The following is a 19115-nucleotide window of genomic DNA, read 5'->3' on the forward strand; positions in this document are numbered from 1 at the left end:
ATATTCTCCCTAAACTACTAAACGGATCATAATAAAGCTTCGCACATTGTTTGTAGTTATAATATGCTAACGAACGCGTCCGAGACGAGCAACAGCAGCCCTATAATATGCTGAAAGTGCATTGAAAATTAAAATCTTGACTTCCGTTCGAAGCATCAAGCGCCTTAACTAATAAACACAAATAAAAATCTAGACGCCAAATGTTGTATCTGTGTACAAGATGTATCTAGATACGAGTGCAGGAGTACTTATGTCCATTTATTGAATAAATTGTGTACCTAATTTATAGGTAAGAGTACCTCTAGGATAGAAAGTGTCCGCTTGAAATAAGGGAAACAAAATATGTGCTACTAAATTCATATCACACACTCTTCTCGCGCTAATTTGATAGGTTCTTAAACGATACGATAACTTCTTTAGTTTTAAGAGATTCCTCCATAGTGATAAAGTCATTTTAAAATAACATTTGACATTGACTATAGACTATACCGATATAGTTCCGTCTGCGGCCATGACATCTAAACTGATGTTTATTTTGGCGCGATGAATAATTTATACTTTGGTAGGGAAAATAAAATTGTCTACCTTCATAAACTTGGTTTTCTTTTAAAATCTACACTAATATTATAAAGAGGAAAACTTTGTTTGTTTGTTTGTTGGATTGTAATGAATAGGCTCATAAACTACTGGACCGATTTTAAAAATTCTTTCACCATTCGAAAGCTACATTATCCACGAGTAATATAGGCTTATATATCATCATGCTAAGACAAAGCATGCATGCAATACATTTATCTAAAGTTATTTTAAGAGCGCTTTTCAATCATCATAGCTCGATGCGAATTAGGTGCGCTGTATTTGAAAGCTACACAGAAATAGGAGCGCCGTGAAGCGCTAGGCGGGGCTTCGTCGTAAAATAAATTCGTAATAGGTCCTCTGAAGTAAATTTAGCATAATACATTTAAAGCAAATTTAAACGGCGAAATTAAGTGCCTGCGACATATTATTATGAAGGAACTTGATGTTGAAACAAAACTATATCGTCTTATTTCGACACATTCTGATATGGGTCTTGGAAGTCTTGGATTAATGAAGGAATGGATTTTTAATATATTTTGCAATCTTAAATTATTGTGTGCATTTATGTGTATATCATCAATGTTGTTTTCTACTTCCTTTGTAGGTGTATAAAAAAACGATCTTTTCGTATTTATGTATTCAAATTGAATATGCTTAGATTTCAAACAGGGAAAATAAAATTGGATAAAATAAAACACATTTTAAAATTATTGTCATTTATATTCACATATCATAATTTGACATCATATAAGAATATGAAAAGTATCAAAATATTGACTTGAACATATACATTGTGTTGTAAAAATATATTCTATTTATTGATTACGCAGAGATCTCTTCCCGTTGGCTGTATAATTGATTTACCTGGAAATGAAAAAAAACGTTATACTTAGGGCCGATTTTTCAATGCTTGGTTAAAACTTATTCGTCGAATAACCTATTAAACTACCATTTCAAAAATGTATTCTACTTGCCCGTATTTGACAGTTTACAGGTGATACAGGTAATATGTTCGTGTAACACTTTATTGGACGGATACATTTTAACCAAGGATTGAAAAATCGGCCCTAAATCTAATAAAATCGTAGTAAAATTATTGTACATTGAATATTTTGTTAAAATAATGCTTGTGGCGTGATCTACAATCGATATCAAAGTCATAAATATAGTTTTTAAATTTTTTGCCCGTTTCTTCTATACAGGCAAAAAATTATTTTAGGACATACATAATATTATGTCCGGGCTAAAATAAAAAGGGAAAGCATGAATTTACTTTAAATTTTGCTTGAATATTACTAACAGGTCAGGACCACATTTCCCTACTTCCCTACTAATACATATTATAAATGCGAAAGTAACTATGTCTGTCTGTCTGTCTGTTACGCTTTCCCGCTTAAACCTCTCAACCGATTTTGATGAAATTTAGCACAGACAATCTTTAGACCCTGAGAAAGAACATAGGCTACCTGTTATTGCGAAATATGCGCACGGGCGAAGCCGGGGCGGACCGCTAGTAGGCTGTATATCTCGCTTAGACCAATAGGAGCCAAGCAATGCGGGTAAAACCACGGGGCAGAGGTAGTAAATAAAAAATATTAATATACCTAATTAGAAGCGTTATTTGTGCTCTTGCTCATCAACTTGGCGACCATCTCTTGTACTCGCTTCATTTCCTCCAACTGTGTCGTCACTTGATACAGTCTGTTCTCTCTCTCTACTACCGTCTTCTCTAGTTGTTTTATCATCTGTGTAAGGAAAAATAATTTATCTTAATTAATAATTTATCTTATTATTATCTATTAATCTAACTAGTAAATATTGTTTTTTACAAAAAAAAATTGCTCGTTAAATGTATGAAGAATGGCTAAATAATTTTTTTTTTGAAGTGAAACTTCTTAAGGCGCGTTGAGAGTAAAATTTCCAGGTCGCATCATGGCAATACCGTCACGTCATGGTAATAAGCCACGATTGTAGTATTTTTTTTAATCTTGCCAAGGAAGTTTCACTTCTGACACGTGAGCTAGGCACACACGCTCTTTTTTGTATTAACAACAAAACTAGCAACTAACATAGACTTCAATCTATATCGTAATCGATTTATTTATAATTATTAATTTCAAATGACAAAACTCCATTAGAGCGAGCGCGCACGAGCAACTTTGTCTCCGCAACTATTTTGTCTCCGCAACTATTTTGTCTCTCCCACCTATGGGCTAGTATGAAAGTGCGCGCACGTAGCGACGCAACTCCCCATACAAATTGACGGGAGAGACAAAATAGTTGCGGAGACAAAATAGTTGCGGAGACAAAGTTGCTCGTGGGCGCTAGCTCTTAGAGAAAACATTTTAGTTTATACTACTTCCAATGTTTTCAGACGAATATTATTAGCTGCTGATTATTTTCTGTTCTATGAAAGAAATTTTTAAATAAATATATATTCACTCACACTATCCCTTTGTTCTATATCTCTTCTCAAAGCGGCGGCAGTGTTGCCACATTCTTCCAACTTTTTATCCCGTTGTTTGACTCGCTCCTCGAATTTTATCAACACGCCCGCCAATTCGCTGTTTTTGTTCATCTATAATAATTAAAGAAAAAATATAAAACCTATAAGTAGTTTACTACAGACAAAATAATTATCTCTTTTTTTTTCTTTTATTGACTTTTAAATTTTAACCTTTTCCTTCCTTCGTATTTATCTGAACAATACATTTGCTATGCTCAAATGAAAATAGTGGTGTTAAATATCGAATTATCAAATTAGTTTTAATTTGATATAATTGTTTAACTTCTCGAAACAAAGAATTATTTGAATTTTTAAGCTATTGCATAGCTTCTATCGCGGGCCTTGAGCGCGGGGACCGAATCGAGAAATTCCGTAACGAAAAAACCTCACGCTCCCCACTCCGACGGACACGGAGGTGTGGCTTGAAGGCATGCTATGCAATAGCTTTACCGCGGCAGTCCCCGAGTGCCACATGTTTTTTTTATTATTGTTAAAAGGTTATTTATAAAATTAAATTATATTAACCCGTGACACGTTCTACGCACAATATTTGTGTCGTAACGCAAATTGTACTGTAGTGTACTGCGCACAAACTCTGTGCCTAACGCGGCCCGTGACATTGAAGGCCATCTGTAGTGAATTACAAGTGAATGTTTCCAGTATAAAAAATATTTCTCTATGCCTTAAACATTTATAATTCGAATCGACACGACTCCGAGACAGGCAATAGAGACCAAAACCACAAAATAAAAAAAAAAGTGAATCATTGATTGAGTTGCGTCATCGGCCATAGTTTGTGACATTTGTCTTGTTCAACGAATATTTGGATTGTGAATTATGCCGAGAGGAATAATTAGATGAGTGATAATTGAGACGTATATTACTGGAAATTTTACGTAGAATACGTTTATGATATTGGTTTTAGGGATATTTGAAGAATACTCAGTGAAAAAGTGTCTCAACTTTTCAGTGCGGAAGACGCAAAATGGCGCTTTTTTTCTTGTTTGTGAATAATGGAGATTTGTTATTATTCATAGTGAAATACGTTGTGTTAAATGTGTGAAAATATAAGTGAATGTATTTGGCAATCGTGTAGTGATATGAAAACGTGAATATGATCATTTGATGACTCAGCATTATCATGTAAGTGTTAGTATGTAAGCAATTAAAATTAAAACAAAAGAAAATCATTTTTTTATAATTTTATAGAAAAAATATATCGTCATGATTACATTTTTATGCTATAACTAGTTTCTTCCTCTTTCCAAAAATATATAATACATGGCATATAATTATAGAACAATAGGGTAAATAAAATTTTCAAACTCGGTAGTCATAAAAAAGCTAGATTTCGTGAACTCCCTTGACACTATCGGGATCGGTGCCGGCTGTGCGCCAGACGCGTGATAGGTTAAAAGCTCACATAAACAAATGAGTCTTACCTGCTGTTCTAATTTCTTTTGTAACGCCTTATACTCCGACTCTGCTTGCTTTAATCTCTCCTCCGCGTCTCTTTCCCGAACCTTCATTTCGCTTTCAAATGTCTGCAAAATGAATTATTATAAGTAAGAACAACAATTTATTATTATTTTAAAAATTTAAAATTGATTAATAGATAACTTGGACATGTGAGTTATTTTATTCGTGATTAATGATAATCAACATGGTATTGTTTGAAATACCCAGAGACTTGTAAGTACTAATTATAATATGTAATTAAGCATTGAGATAATATTAATATGGAGACGACACCGCCTACATCACTTATGTTCCACTCAACATACGTCATGTGACGTATGTTGATCGGTATTTTGTAATGGTTTTAAAGTGAAACGCATCAAACATGCCTTCGTGTGTGTTACGATATTGCACAAATAATACAAATAATACGAAAAAGTGCAAAGGAATAACTTTCATCGTTAAGAACCTAACTAGATAATAATTTTTAAAACTTAGTTAGAGCAAAAAAATAGCGCACAGATTTTGTTCGTGGTGTCTCCTCCATACGTAGTAATATTATCTCAATGTAATTAAGTAATAATTATAATAATTAATAATTACTAAAAAGGTAAACTACTAATCAATTATTTTATGTAAATCAATGCATACAATGCTATGCCCAGAGTGTAATTCAAAAATAAATAAAATCAGTTCACATGGCGCTGAAACAAAAATTCTTTACCTTTCTACTTCTACTTCTCACTAGATGGCTCTAAAACCAACTCTTTATAAACCTACTTAACACTAGATGGCGCTGAAACAAAAATTCTTTACCTTTCTACTTCTCACTAGATGGCTCTAAAACCAACTCTTTATAAACCTACGTAACACTAGATGGCGCTTAAATAAAAATTCTTTATGCCTACTTCACGCTAGATGGCGCTAAAACCAACTCTTTATAAACGTAACACTAGATGGCGCTTCAACAAAATTTCTTGACGCCTACTTCACGCTAGATGGCGCTAAAATTAAATTTTCATGAACCTATTTCACACTAGATGGCGCTAAAACCAAAACTTTATGAACCTCACTAGATGGCGCTAAAAACAAAAATTTATAACCTACTTCACACTAGATGGCGCTGTAACAAAAATACACTCACTGCCAACTGCTGTCGAAACTCCTTTTGCAAATTTTCCTTTTGATTTTCTTTTTCTAGTTTTTCCGCCGCCAATCTGGCTCTGTAGCCGCGCAACGTAGTTTCCGCGTCTTCCAATTGCTTGTGGAGGTCTTCTATCGTCTTTTTGTGTCTAAAAAAATGTTGTAAAAAAAATTGGTTGTCTGTAAAGTCGGTTTACTGACGATAGTTGAACGTGAAAACGTCCGATTGTGCTTCTTTGTCGCTCGTTCCGCGCTCTCGCTTGCATTTCAATTTTCAAGCCTTACATGGAACGCCTTAGAGCGAGGTAACGCCGCATGAGTCATGTTTTTTCGTGCGTGCAGACGGCTCTATCGAATTATAAGGGTCAGCTCACACCGAGACGCGACGCGGCGCGACGCTGCGCGCACTTTTTTCATAGAGCGACTCAGAATATACTTTATTCACTACACGAAAAGATACACATTACATTGTGAGAATTCAGATTACGTTGCACCACGCAGCGCTGCGCCTCGAGGTGCCTCGCGGCGTAGCAATGTGTATCTTTTCGTGTAGTGAATAAAGTATATTCTGAGTCGCTCTATGAAAAATGTGCGCGCAGCGTCGCGCCGCGTCGCGTCTCGGTGTGAGCTGACCCTAAGACGTTGTCACGTCAAAACAGTTATAAAAAAATTAATTTTATAAATATCGCGATTTTTACGTGAATAATTGTTAAATATTATAAAAAAATTATAGGGGAAGGTATAGAGAAAAAAATAAATAGGCAAAAGGTATTTTGCATCGGCCGGGAATCGAACCCGGGCCGCCCGCGTGGCAGGCGAGCATTCTACCACTGAACCACCGATGCTTATGATTTACTATTTCAAATAATCATTTATATACATCTTTTGAACTATATTATTTAAAAACATTATTATAGTGCAGTAATCCATCTCTATGGGCCATTTTATCTTTCTCCATTCCGCCTTTCTAACACGAATGTATACAGACACATAAAAATGTTCGCATTTAGGACATATGTTTTTAGAACAATAAGAAATCTCAAGTAATAAGACACTGCTATTTCATGTTTTTCTATACTAATATTATAAAGAGGAAAGGTTTGTATGTATGTATTGTTTTCACGCATAAACTACTGAACCGATTTTGACGAAATTTGGCACAGATAATATTTAGACCCTGAGAATGAACATAGGCTATCTTTTATTGCGAAATATATACCACGGGCGAAGCCGGGGCGGACCGCTAGTAGAACAATAAAATAATAAGATAATTATTAATTACTTTTCGGTTTGCATCTGTGTTGTATACAGGACGTCCTGTTGCGACGAATTCGTCGCTTGCAATAGCGCTAGTGCGTGTTGTAGAGACGCCATGTGTTCTGTAGCACCCTGTATAAAGTTTTATAATGTATAAAACTATATAAAAATAGAATTGTTCACCATTCAAACATAAGAAATGTATGTATATATAATAATAATTTTTTAGAAATATTATGTTAACACATTTTTTGGAAAATCAAACTCAACATCAGAGAGTAATTTGAATGATTTTATATTTACATGCAGTATGAAGACGGTTCTTAATACATAGGAAATTCAAAAAAATCTTGATAAATTCCCACAGAAAGATAATCATAGAAAAAAATACGTTTAATTATAAATTATTAATAATTACAAAATTACCTGCAAGGCGACAGAATGAGAATGTAGCCTCTGTTCCAAACATGTGATCTTATATCCATATAACTCCATCACACTTGATGTAGCTATATCCGATATCTGCGAAATAAAACATTGAATTTAATGGAAAAACATATTAAATATTTGTAATTTAACGAATCTCGATTTTAGGAATAAAACATGTTTAACATAATATTCTTTGTGCCCAAAAGACAATCAAAATAAGTCTGTGATCATGGATTTTGTTTATGATTCCATTCACTTATTAATTTGATATTTAATATTCATTATAAAAATACCATGTTTACCATGCCTACCATGTAGTCAAAGTCGTACTTTGCCAGCACTGAAAACCATTATTACAGATACTTACTTTATATTCAGTTAATTATACTCATATTTTTGTTTGGATGCGAAATAAATGTAATAAATATCTATGTCTATATTTAAATTTAAATTATAAAATGCACTTACCTTGCCTTCATCCAATTTAGCAGTTAATTTAGCCAATAATTCATCGACTGCTATCCTTTGTGCGGGAGACAATGACAGTGTTTCTGTGTCTGATTGAGATATATCTGTAACTTGTGGCTCTGGGGTTGATATGTGCTCGCTGAATACCTGTATAAATAATACATTATAATTAGATAGATAGTTATTTATTTTATAAAAGCACCATGAAGAGGAAACCTAACAAAATTGTTAGATTATTGTAATTTATCTATATCCATACTAATATTATAAATGCGAAAGTAACTCTGTCTGTCTGTCTGTTACTCAATCACGCCTAAACTACTGAACCGATTTGCATGAAATTTGGTATAGAGATATTTTGATACCCGAGAAAGGACATAGTTTTTATCCCGGGAAAATGACGAAATCCCGGAAATCCCACGGGAACGGGAGCTATGCGGGTTTTTCTTTGACTGCGCGGGCGAAGCCGCGGGCGGAAACCTAGTATTAGATAAATAGCAAACCCGGCGAACTCCGATTCGCCACCAGAGACACATTTGCTTTGCTATAAACCTCAAGGAGCCCGAGACCTTTCCAACAAATGCAAAACCGTGGAAATCGGTTCGTGTGTTCTGGAGTTATAGCGTCAGGAAGGAAAACCCGACTTATTTATATATAGTAGACTAGCTGTTCCCGCGGTTTCACCCGCATTGCTCCGCTCCGGTTGGTCTTAGGGTCCACGACACAGTAGATTTTCTATTGTGTCTGTGGTTCCGGGGCCTGAGTTATTACTTATTAATCAAATAATGAAATTTATACAAATCTAACTATCTCACCTATTATAATATTAGTAAACTCACCTGATTCATCTGATCAGATGGGAAGTAATGATGTTTGACCAATTGTAATATCTGTTTCCTTCGTGTCGCGTTGTTACTCGTTAGACCCGTACATAGCAGTTTTCGAACCTAAGGGAAAAAATGTGAATGAACATTCAAAATATTATGTACAAATAAAAAATAAATAAAAAACAAACAATACAAATATTGTTAATACATTTTGCAGCACAATAAAGTCTGACTCTCAAACTGTGTAAAACCCCTATGTGTATATCATCAACTAGCTGTGCCCTGCGGTTTTACCCGCATTGCTCGGCTCCTGTTGGTCTTAGCGTGATGATATATATATCCTATATATATCATCTATATAGTTATATAGGCTATAGTTATCCTCGATAAATGGGCTATCTAACACCGAAATAATTTTTCAAATCGGACCAGTAGTTCCTGAGATTAGCGCGTTCAAACAAACAAACTCTTCAGCTTTATAATATTAGTATAGATAAGAATAAAAAAAAAGCCTTAATTGACTCTGTATTGTTGTAATTCAAGCTTATCAGTTCTATCAAAAGCTTCCGATTACACGAAGCTATGACTAATAATAAAAATATAAAAAATTATAATAATAATTTCAGCTGCTCATTAAATTATAAAAATCACTCACCTGATGATGAGCCAGCATTCTATTCAACACAGCTTCCCATTGGCTATCTAAAGGTGCAAGAGACAAAGTCGCGCGACAAGCCACTACCACCGCTTGTTGCGATACTTCGATACCTACGGGACCGTTCTGGAATTTAAAAAATACATTTTATGGATATTATGTCTACTGGACCATTCAGTATGTGAAAAAAAAGAATTAAATAATAATTTTCTGTATATACCTATTGGTTGCATGATCATTGGTTAGGTTATATATAAGGGATAATTGGACTAAAAATTTTTCAAAATAAATAAGAAAGCAATAGCAAGTTGAAAGATGTTCAACGACGTTTATTACTTTAAATGTTTTTATAAAAACTTATACCAATAGAATATTAATTTTTCTATCTAACCCGGTGGCACTAAATACTGCACATAAATATTTTATTAGAACTGAAAAGTAATTAAAAATTGTGTGTATAAATTATTTGAAATTATAACTACCTGTGAAGTATACTGCAACACTCCATACAGTGTATCCTCTAATGAGTCCGGAGTGACCTCTTGTAAAACTCGCTCTTGCGTCTCGCTCGTTTCACACAACGCACCTACTACTTGCAACTGTAATGAATATAATAAAAATTTAAATTGTTTGTTATATTTTTAACCGACTTCAAAAAAAGGAGGTTCTCAGTTCGGGCGGTATATTAGATTATTTTATAGACATTAAAATGTTAAGTAAAAATGTCGGTAGTTGTAATTTTCACATGTTTAATTCGTCCCTTTGCTTCTGCTGATCAATGTAACTGCTAGACTGATTTTCAAGGGAATTTCTTCTCTATTGTATATTGATTAGTGAAATAGGTGTGAAATGTAGTCAAAAACAGAGTACATATGTTTTGAAACGAAATTTTTGTTAAATTAATGAAATTACTATGTTAACTAGCTTCCGCCCACGACTTTGTACGTGCATCCCTGTTTTTCCCCGTTCCCGCAAGAATTTCGGGAAATCCTTTCTTAGCGGATACCTACATCCTAACATCTACCTGCATGCCAAATTTCAGACCGATACGTCAAGTGGTTTGGGCTGTGCGTTGATAGATCACTATATCAGTCACCTTTGAGTTTTATATATATCGATTTCCAAAAAAAAATCTCACCCATTGCAACCCAGCCTTGCCTGGTTCTAAAGCCGGTGGTACTAACAGAGCTGGCAATCCATCATTCAACGCTGATATTAACTCTTGCGGTAACCGACCTTCCTCTGAAACAGAAAAATAAATATAAATATTTCAGTACAATTTAAGAAAGGGCACGATCTAATCCCACTAAGCTTTCGCTTGTGTATATAAAGACGTGTATTCTTATGAGCATTGTCATATTTTATTGAAGTGAAAATTCTTGAGCGCGTTTTGAGTAAAATTAAGGTCACGTCATGGCAATACCGTCACGTCAGGGTGTAGGGCGACGATTTTGGTATCTCTGAATCTTGCCAAAGAAGTTTCACTTCTGACACGTGTGCTCGGCACACACGCTCTTTGTTATTTTAACATTGTTTCTAATTTATAATTTGGGACACTCTTATCAACATTAACTAAAAGTTTAAAAAGCCAAGTACTTACCATACTAACTTATTTCAATCCTACTACTATTATAAAGGCGAAAGTTTGTAAGTATGGATGTATGGATGTTTGTTACTCTTCCAAGCAAATACTACTGAACCGATTACAATGAAATTTAGCATACATATAGACGGTAACTTGGATTAATACATAGGATAGGTTTTATCCCGGAAATCCCACGGGAACGGGAACTATGCGGCTTTTCTTTGAAAACGCGGGCGAAGCCGCGGGCGGAAAGCTAGTCATATATATTTACCTCTGTATTGTGTAACGATAGCTGCAAATAAATCCAAAGCCTCTGGCAGGCACACCCGACTGGCCTTCATGCACAGACAGACAAGTTGATTGTGATGGCACCGCAGTGTGTATAGATCTGTTCAATATATTATATAGTATTTATTTGAATTTACTACTTAAACCTTACTTTGTGGATGACTTAGAGCGTATACGCATTATGCGGGTAGCCGCATTGCGGGTAGCCGTCCGGCTGACCGCAAGCACTTATTATGTACGTAATATTCATTTCTATGCGCACTGCGATGCGGCTACCGCAGACTGTACAGCACATAGTGCGATACGCTCCACATAGTGCGCAGCCACATAGTGCGATACGCTCTAATACTGATGATGAAAGATGATATACGCTAACTCTGCCTAATCGACGCGTAGGTAGAGTTTTGCATCGGACAATTTTTTATGTGATTGTGCTTGTGTGATGAGAGTGTTAGTTGTTTATTGTATGTCTATGACTATATTATGCTTTTTAACAATATCCTTAGTTAGGAAGAACACCAGGAATGAATCGATGTAAATCTCTCATTCACACAATCCTATTAAGATTGAACAAAATATGCCTATTTTATTAAATAACTCATAATACAAAAATATTAAGTTTTTATTCTACTAACAGATGGATCTACTTTATCCAAGTTAATATAATGGTAAAAAAATGAATAAAGTGCTTACCCAAATTGACTAGAACAGTGAGGAACTTGAGTACATTTCTCAAGCAGCCAGCTGCTGTTTCTGGCTCGCCAGATTCGTCGGGAACAGGTCTACATAAAATGTCTGCATCCTAATAAAATAATAGTTTTAAATTCAGCATAGCTTGACTTTAAAAAGGTCTAACATCTTTTTTGAAGTGAAAACTTCTTTAGCGGCGTTGGGTATAAAATCTTAAACTCGCGTCAGGACACGTGGTCTGATCGAAAAAGCGTAAGACGGATCGATATCAAACATGCTCAACGTTAATAATCAAGTTTTCACTTCTGCCAGCACTCCCGGAGTGCAACCCGTCTTTTTTTTTTTCAATTAAAACTGAATTATAATTCATTATTAAAAAAAATTATGTACCCGCGTGTTTCAATACAAAAATGACTAACAAATCATATTTTATTAAATAATTAATTGGCCATTATAATTTAACATCATTAAAATCTAATATATATTATAAAGGCGAAAGTTTGTAAGGATGTATGGATGTATGGATGTATGGATGTATGGATGTATCCTCGTAACGCCCAGGCTATTTTTACCAAACATTGGCTTGCAGCCCAAGTACCTTTTAAAAGGTTCACATGGTGCGGACCCGGAGGTGATGAAATCTAAAAAAAGTGCCTTATTATTTCCGTATGAGCGTGGGATTTTTTCTGCATGTAAATGTATGTCAGTGGAAGGTTTTGAGACACTAAATAACCCCAAATTCGTTATTCTTTATTTAGGCATATGGGCTTTAATGTATTACAAAACCCGATTTCGCAAAATTCGTATTTTTTAAATTATTGATTAGCGGTAGACAATATAGGGTTTATTTTATATTACAAAAAACAATGAACACAAATATTTGGATTAATACATGTCTTCCAAAATTTTAATGACCAAAAAGATATCTCACACTAACAATCTGAGAAAAAAATATCAATTTTTGAACAATATGATCATTATTTTCTGTACTTATTATTTTTAAAGGCTAGTTTATCAAGTGTTTTAGGATTTCTATCAAAAGAAATCCACTTCCAACAGATGACAGAAGCAAAAATTAGCAAGTTTCTAAATTGGACCCAAAAACACTATATAATAGCAACCCATATACCTTTTAAAATCAGAATGATAGTAGGTAAATTGACATATTTCTATAGAAGTTTTAAATAATTTCGCAAATAAGAGTTGGTTTTTAATAAAAAAATATTATTTTCAGATTCTTCAGAACTGGAAGAGCTTTCTTGGTTTTGGTTTATACATATGTTGTAATCCTCATCTCCAAATAGTTCATACTCTTCTATATCTGACTGATTTAATACTTCTAAAGCTTCTTCGATTTGCTCATCTCTCATTGGGTTACCTGAAAAGGATAGGTACTAAAATATTCTGTAACAGACTAAATAATTTACTTTATATTATGAAGGAGAAAACGGTCTAAATCATAAGTTGCAAAGGCAAATCAAATTGATTAGTGGTTTATTCCCTTATACCTTTTAAAATCCAATAATATGTTAATACTCTTATACCTTCTAAAAGGTATCCAGATTTTACGAGGTTATTTTACACGCATATTCTTTATTTTCGCGTAAATCTAAATGTAATTATAATATTTACTTATTTGTCAACAAGCAGAGTAAGATACTCTCAGTTAAAAACCTAAGATTGCATCAATAATCATGGATTGAACTTACCACGTCCTCTAGTCAGTCAATATGGCCAGACTTTTCGCCGGAAATTACATATATTTTCTTTTTCTATTGGCACTATTGCTTAACCATAGACAAAAACATACTTTCCAGTAGCCGGATAAAAAACAGTAATTAGATTTGGCGCGTAATTTAAAATGTTACGGCGTTTTCAAATCAGATACTGTCAGATACCTTTAAAAAGGTACCGTGGGCGTTTATGTCATAAAGTTGGATAACAGCTTGGGCCCGTACCACTATCGAGCTGCATGCCTTTTAATAGGTATCTGGGCGTTACGAGGGTATGGATGTTTGTTACTCTTTCACGTAAAAACTACTGAACCGATTACAATGAAATTTAGCACACATATAGAGGGTAACTTGGATTAACACATAGGATAGTTTTTATCCCGGAAATCCCACGGGAACGGAAACTATGCGGGTTTTCCTTTGCAAACGCGGGCGAAGCCGCGGGCGGAAATCTAGTAATTTATAAATCAAATAAACATAAAAAATTACCTTCAAAGCGTCACCCAGCGAGTTACTAAAGTGTGGATATGTGAGCACATAATTCTTTAGATTGTCGTCAGAACACAGGTCGTTTATAAACGTGTACGCGTGCAGGAGTTGCGTTTCGTCTCGTTCTCTGGAAATAATGAAAAAAAAGGAGGTTTTGTATTTCTTTTTCGTAACATTTTGCCTACATTATTACATAATAACGAAATTGAAAATATATCTATTGAACAATATGAATATAAATTTAAACTTGAATAAACTTCCCAGTATTCATATTCGTGAACTATTTCTAATACCACACTCATATCCAAACTATACAACACATACCCCCACACACAACATTTATCACCAAAACCTATGCAACTGTTATGTACATATAACACACATTAATTATAAGAAGATGCATAAGGCCACCCAGTAGGGAGTTGTACCCAGTAAAGGCTTTGTCAGACAGGACGCGTACTTAGCGCGCGTCAGAGCGTTAAGTTGACGCCGCGATATGACGCTAAGATGTGTTCTACTACCATCGTAGAATACCGTCAAACAGAGCGCCGGCGCTAGCAGTACGCAACGCTCTGTCGCGGCGTTAGGACGCTTTAACGTCGGGTGTTGTATTTTTTTACAAATTTTATTTTAGCGTTGGAGTTAATAGGCGTAAAATAATAATAAAATACTGCATAATGACCGAAAATTTGATAGAATTGGTTAGAAAATATCCATGCTTATATAATACGAAGGATAGTTCATATAAACTATAAAGATATATCAATGAAGGCAAAATTGTGGGCACAAATCGGAGAAGAAATTATTGAAACTGGTAAGTAAAAAATTCTTCCGACTCCGGAGTTAATATCGCTGTAGCTTGTTTTGTTCGTAAGTAATAATTATGTAAACAACATGCAGCTTTAATAATATCAATTGCTGTGTCCTAACGCGCGCTAAAGCGTTCTGTTTGACGAAGCCTCGCGCGACGTTAAAACAGGACGCTGCAGCGCTACTACGCAGCGCTAAAATACGCGTCCTATCTGACAAAGCCTTAACGATTGCGACATCGCGCACACCTGCGATTCCAGAAAGTATGCCCCGCCGAAGACGATGGACACTCTTGGTTCCAACATTGAACCGGAGGGACGTAGTTTAAGTTAGATATAATTTAAAATGTAATTTTTTTATTACAATAAATTATTATTAAGTAAATTTCGTTTTTTTGCGCCTTCGCAGTCAATATAATACAACTCTACACTCTAAACACTAAACACATAACACCAACACAACACTCACACTATAGCCTTAGTGAAAGTGCGCATAGTGCAACACAGATAGCTGTGCACGTGCGCCGGCTGAGTGGCCGTGCCGCGAGTTGCACTAGACAGGCATAGTAGTAGGCGACACACTTCTACACCGCCGTAACCACCGTCCTAGAAAAAAAAATATATTATCATTATTAGACATTGGATTATATGCATTTGCATATTTGCATATGCAAATGCATAAAACTCTCTAATTACGGCGTTAGTGCATATTTTAGCCTTTTTCCCCAATCGTGCATATTTCGTTAAGTAGCGGGAGTTTTGATTGGTCGACTAACCTTTAGTAGCCAATCAGAACGCTCAGCGAGTAAACAAACCCTATTTTGGCATGGTAAAATGGCAAAAAATTACAAAATGGGCTCCATTTTAAGTAAAATAGGGCTAGATTACCCTTATGGGGCTAAAAACTTAAAACACGGGTTGAATTCCAAAAAAGGGCTAGTGTGCGTCCACACTGAATGCGCGGTGGCGGCGGCCTAGGCGGACGCGACGAGCGGGCGCTCGCGGTGGCCACACCGACGCGCGAGCTCAAGTAGCGGTTCGACGTTTTTCGGGTGTTGCAAACTTTGGACGATTTGCTATTTTTACTGGACAGTCCGATTTTGAGATGAGATCATTATAGAAGTTGTACACGAAATAAATAAAACAGAGGAATAACGGGTGAATCTTATATGAAGAATTGAGATTATACCCTACAAAATTACTGTGGTGTATATAAGTGTTTTAGATTGAATCGCACTTATAAATAAAGAAGTTTCACTTCAACAATTAAGTATTTACCGCTATTTTACGAAAAACAATAAAGGATATAATATAAGAAGTCGAGCGACAAGACCGAACTGGTTTGATACCCCCGCCGTCCGCGCATTGGGTCGCTTGCTGACTAGGCCCGTAGTGTGGCCAGAACGCGCGGATAGGAGAGTTTGAAAACTACGCGCGCTGGCTCGCTCATTACCGTCGCACTAGGCTTCCGCCACAGTCATTTCAATGTGGACGCAAAGGCGCGTTTCATACGTTTGATATTTCGCGCCCGCCGTCGCAACCGCGCTAGGCTCGCAGTGTGGACTTACACCTAGATTTAGCCCGGAAAGGTCTAAGGTGGCAAAACTGCGCTCGCGGGTGACAAACGTCACAAATTTGCGCTCGAAAATTTGGTAAAAATGCTTAATTGTATATTGGCACAAAAACTATACTTAATTTCAAGAAAATTTCAATGTTTTGTACAATCTTTGATTTAAATTTTAAATATATAAAAATAATAAAGGTTTTTTGATTTTTTTTTGTGCATATTTTAGGCATATCAGTCGTTTTTAGTGCATATTTCGGCCTTTTTTAGTGCATATTTGCATGCATATTTTGGCATTTTGTTAGTGCATATAATCCGATGTCTAATCATTATATATTTAGAAATTGAAGACTTTAACAGATCTTAATCGTGATTTATTCATTACTAGCTGCGCTCCGCGGTTTCACCCGCGTGGCTCAGCTCCTGTTGGTCTTAGCGTGATGATATATAGCCTATAGCCTTCCTCGATAAATAGGCTATCTAACACCGAAAGAATTTTTAAAATCGGACCAGTAGTTCCTGAGATTAGTGTGTTCAAACAAACAAACTCTTCAGCTTTATAATATTAGTATGGACACATATTATAATACTGACGTTTTGAATACTTTACAACAAGAAACACTTTGTAATTATCCACACAAAGTATGCTTACGATATGATACAATTAAGTTTACGCCATGTGTGTAAAGGAAAAAATATAACATAGAAAATAAAATAATGGAAAAATTTGATGCAACTCAATCTAGAGGATGCTATTGTGTTTAATTCATATCAATATTTAAATAGATTGTGTAATATATTAAAATCATAATAATGATTGACTGTTGCAACTGATTGCTCACCTTCAAACTAATCAAGTGCACAACAAACTCCTTAGTATCCACCGTTCTCATCAACGCGTATATCGCCGGCAAGTTCCCATAGCATACATTCACCAGTACAGTAAGTGACTTATGACTGATCGTTCTGTGTTGAGGTTCCACCATCGGTTGTACTATCCAATTGGTTAACGTCTTCATTAATTCTGACAGATATGACTCTTGCCAGCTTATTTTTATTCCGTATGAGATGTCCTGAGGATAGTACAGGTAATTTATGAATAATACATATTTTTGCCTCCTTAGTGCAATGATGAGGTTTGTATTACAAGTTAGGGTTAATTTACTGATGAAGAAAAATGAATAAGCAAAGAACAGAAGGCAGAACAGTCAATTATTAAACCCATTTAGAAGTTGAGAAATTATAATACTTCCGTTCCGTTCCAGCCTTTTAAGACGTCCACTGCAGGACATAGGCCTCCCCCAAGTATATAATACTTAATAATACTTAAATGTATCTTATTAAAAAATAACTATGAACTAAATTAATTTGAATGAAAAAATAATTAGAAAATTTCACAAACCTGCATCACAGACAGTAGTTTTATTTTCTTATCATTTGATATTGTGTCTGTCAGTAGACGAGACAGAATTGGCATAAATCTGAAATTTTAAATGAAATTGATTACTAATAGCTCAACAACAAACTCTACAGCTTTATAATAGTATTAAAGATTTAGAGTAAAGCTAAAATAAATTCTACAATAATAGTAGTTAAACTTAAAAGTACCAAACTGAGCACAACCAACAAAACTAATTATTCAAAACTGGTTGTAAAACTTTGCAAGAATAAAAGTGTTGTCATACTCACTTATAAGTATGTGTAAGGGCATGCCTCGCACTTGGTTCTATACAAGCCCTCGCTAACACTGCCACACCAGCCCAGTGCGGCCCTCGGCCATCGCACATCACCCTCCATAGTGAACTGAAGAACGCACACACTTCAGAACGACCCGGCGAGAATATAGATAGGTCACAGGATGATGCTATTAACTGAGGAATGTTTCATACTGTTTAAATAAAAGTTTATAAAGTAATTTTGTTACGAAGCTGTATTTTATTGCTCAAAATTATATCAACACTTAATTTAGTATATAAATTAGAAATAATTGTGCTGCGTGATATTTTATTTAGATAACACGAAAAGGAATACACATCGCTTCTTTTTTTTTCGTCTAAACATTATAGCCATTATATATAAACATTATAGTATTAGCCTGAAATTCATTAATTATCTTACCCCTAAATATCTAGTCATCAAATTAATCGCAGATTCACTGTGAGTGGTCTCAAATTCACGAGCTGCGGTCACAAACGCTTTCAAATGTCCAAATTTTGAGCCATCGGATGGATTTGTATTCCATCCCTCACCGTCGACTTCCATAGTTATATAAAATAATGTTCACACAAAAAGTTATGAAAAATCACAACCATTAAAACACCATGCAATTAACAAGTTTCAATTGCCCAATATCCATCAAAAAATATTCACTAAATATACAATACAAAAATGAATAACACACGATTTTAATTTCAACTGTTTCGTTTGATTTTTGACAGTTTATTAGACGTGAGCGCTTCTGGCTCTCTATTGGTTGGTCGGCTTGATCACAGATAATACATAATATTAAACTCGATATTAAACTTGATTGAATGACGCGCGTTGCAAATTATAAAATTGATTCAAATACCTAGTTAAAGTTAATTAAAATAACCATTTGAATATGTTCATTGAAATCTGAATTCAAACAATCTAA

The 19115-nt window shown here is 35.0% G+C and overlaps 1 protein-coding gene, 1 long non-coding RNA gene and 1 other non-coding gene across 3 annotated transcripts; all 3 read right to left on the reverse strand.

The window, feature by feature from the left end:
* Positions 1-1278: 1278 nt before the first annotated feature.
* On the reverse strand, positions 1279-19006 carry LOC149897733 (uncharacterized). The gene is made up of 20 exons (XM_090116342.1): positions 18599-19006; positions 18170-18351; positions 17883-17961; positions 17323-17553; positions 15386-15522; positions 14108-14234; positions 11889-11997; positions 11179-11295; positions 10461-10564; positions 9805-9921; positions 9323-9448; positions 8680-8787; positions 7841-7987; positions 7370-7465; positions 6969-7075; positions 5688-5835; positions 4528-4629; positions 3026-3157; positions 2184-2324; positions 1279-1443 (listed from the first exon to the last, which is right to left on the reverse strand). The coding sequence occupies exons 1-19, from the start codon at positions 18740-18742 to the stop codon at positions 2184-2186; spliced, it is 2454 nt and encodes an 817-aa protein (XP_089972468.1). The 5' UTR covers positions 18743-19006; the 3' UTR covers positions 1279-1443.
* On the reverse strand, positions 6461-6531 carry TRNAG-GCC (transfer RNA glycine (anticodon GCC)). The gene has a single exon. It is a non-coding gene; the product is annotated as a tRNA-Gly (tRNA).
* LOC149897735 (uncharacterized) lies at positions 13083-13889 on the reverse strand. The gene is made up of 2 exons (XR_016458160.1): positions 13595-13889; positions 13083-13263 (listed from the first exon to the last, which is right to left on the reverse strand). It is a non-coding gene; the product is annotated as an uncharacterized LOC149897735 (long non-coding RNA).
* Positions 19007-19115: the final 109 nt, after the last annotated feature.

This window comes from Colias eurytheme, chromosome 25, assembly GCF_061535395.1.
Source record: "Colias eurytheme isolate Ceu_HAF_F1 chromosome 25, ilColEury1 Martin Lab GWU primary, whole genome shotgun sequence".
Classification (NCBI taxonomy): Eukaryota; Metazoa; Arthropoda; class Insecta; order Lepidoptera; family Pieridae; genus Colias; species Colias eurytheme.

Excerpts from the sequence above, each read along its gene's own strand:
- LOC149897733 (XM_090116342.1), bottom strand. The coding sequence starts at position 18,742 with ATGGAAGTCGACGGTGAGGGATGGAATACAAATCCATCCGATGGCTCA. Across the intron at positions 10,565-11,178 it reads TATCGTTACACAATACAGAG|AGGAAGGTCGGTTACCGCAA; the intron begins GTAAATATATAT and ends TTTCTGTTTCAG. Across the intron at positions 3,158-4,527 it reads AAAAGAAATTAGAACAGCAG|ATGAACAAAAACAGCGAATT; the intron begins GTAAGACTCATT and ends TAATTATTATAG.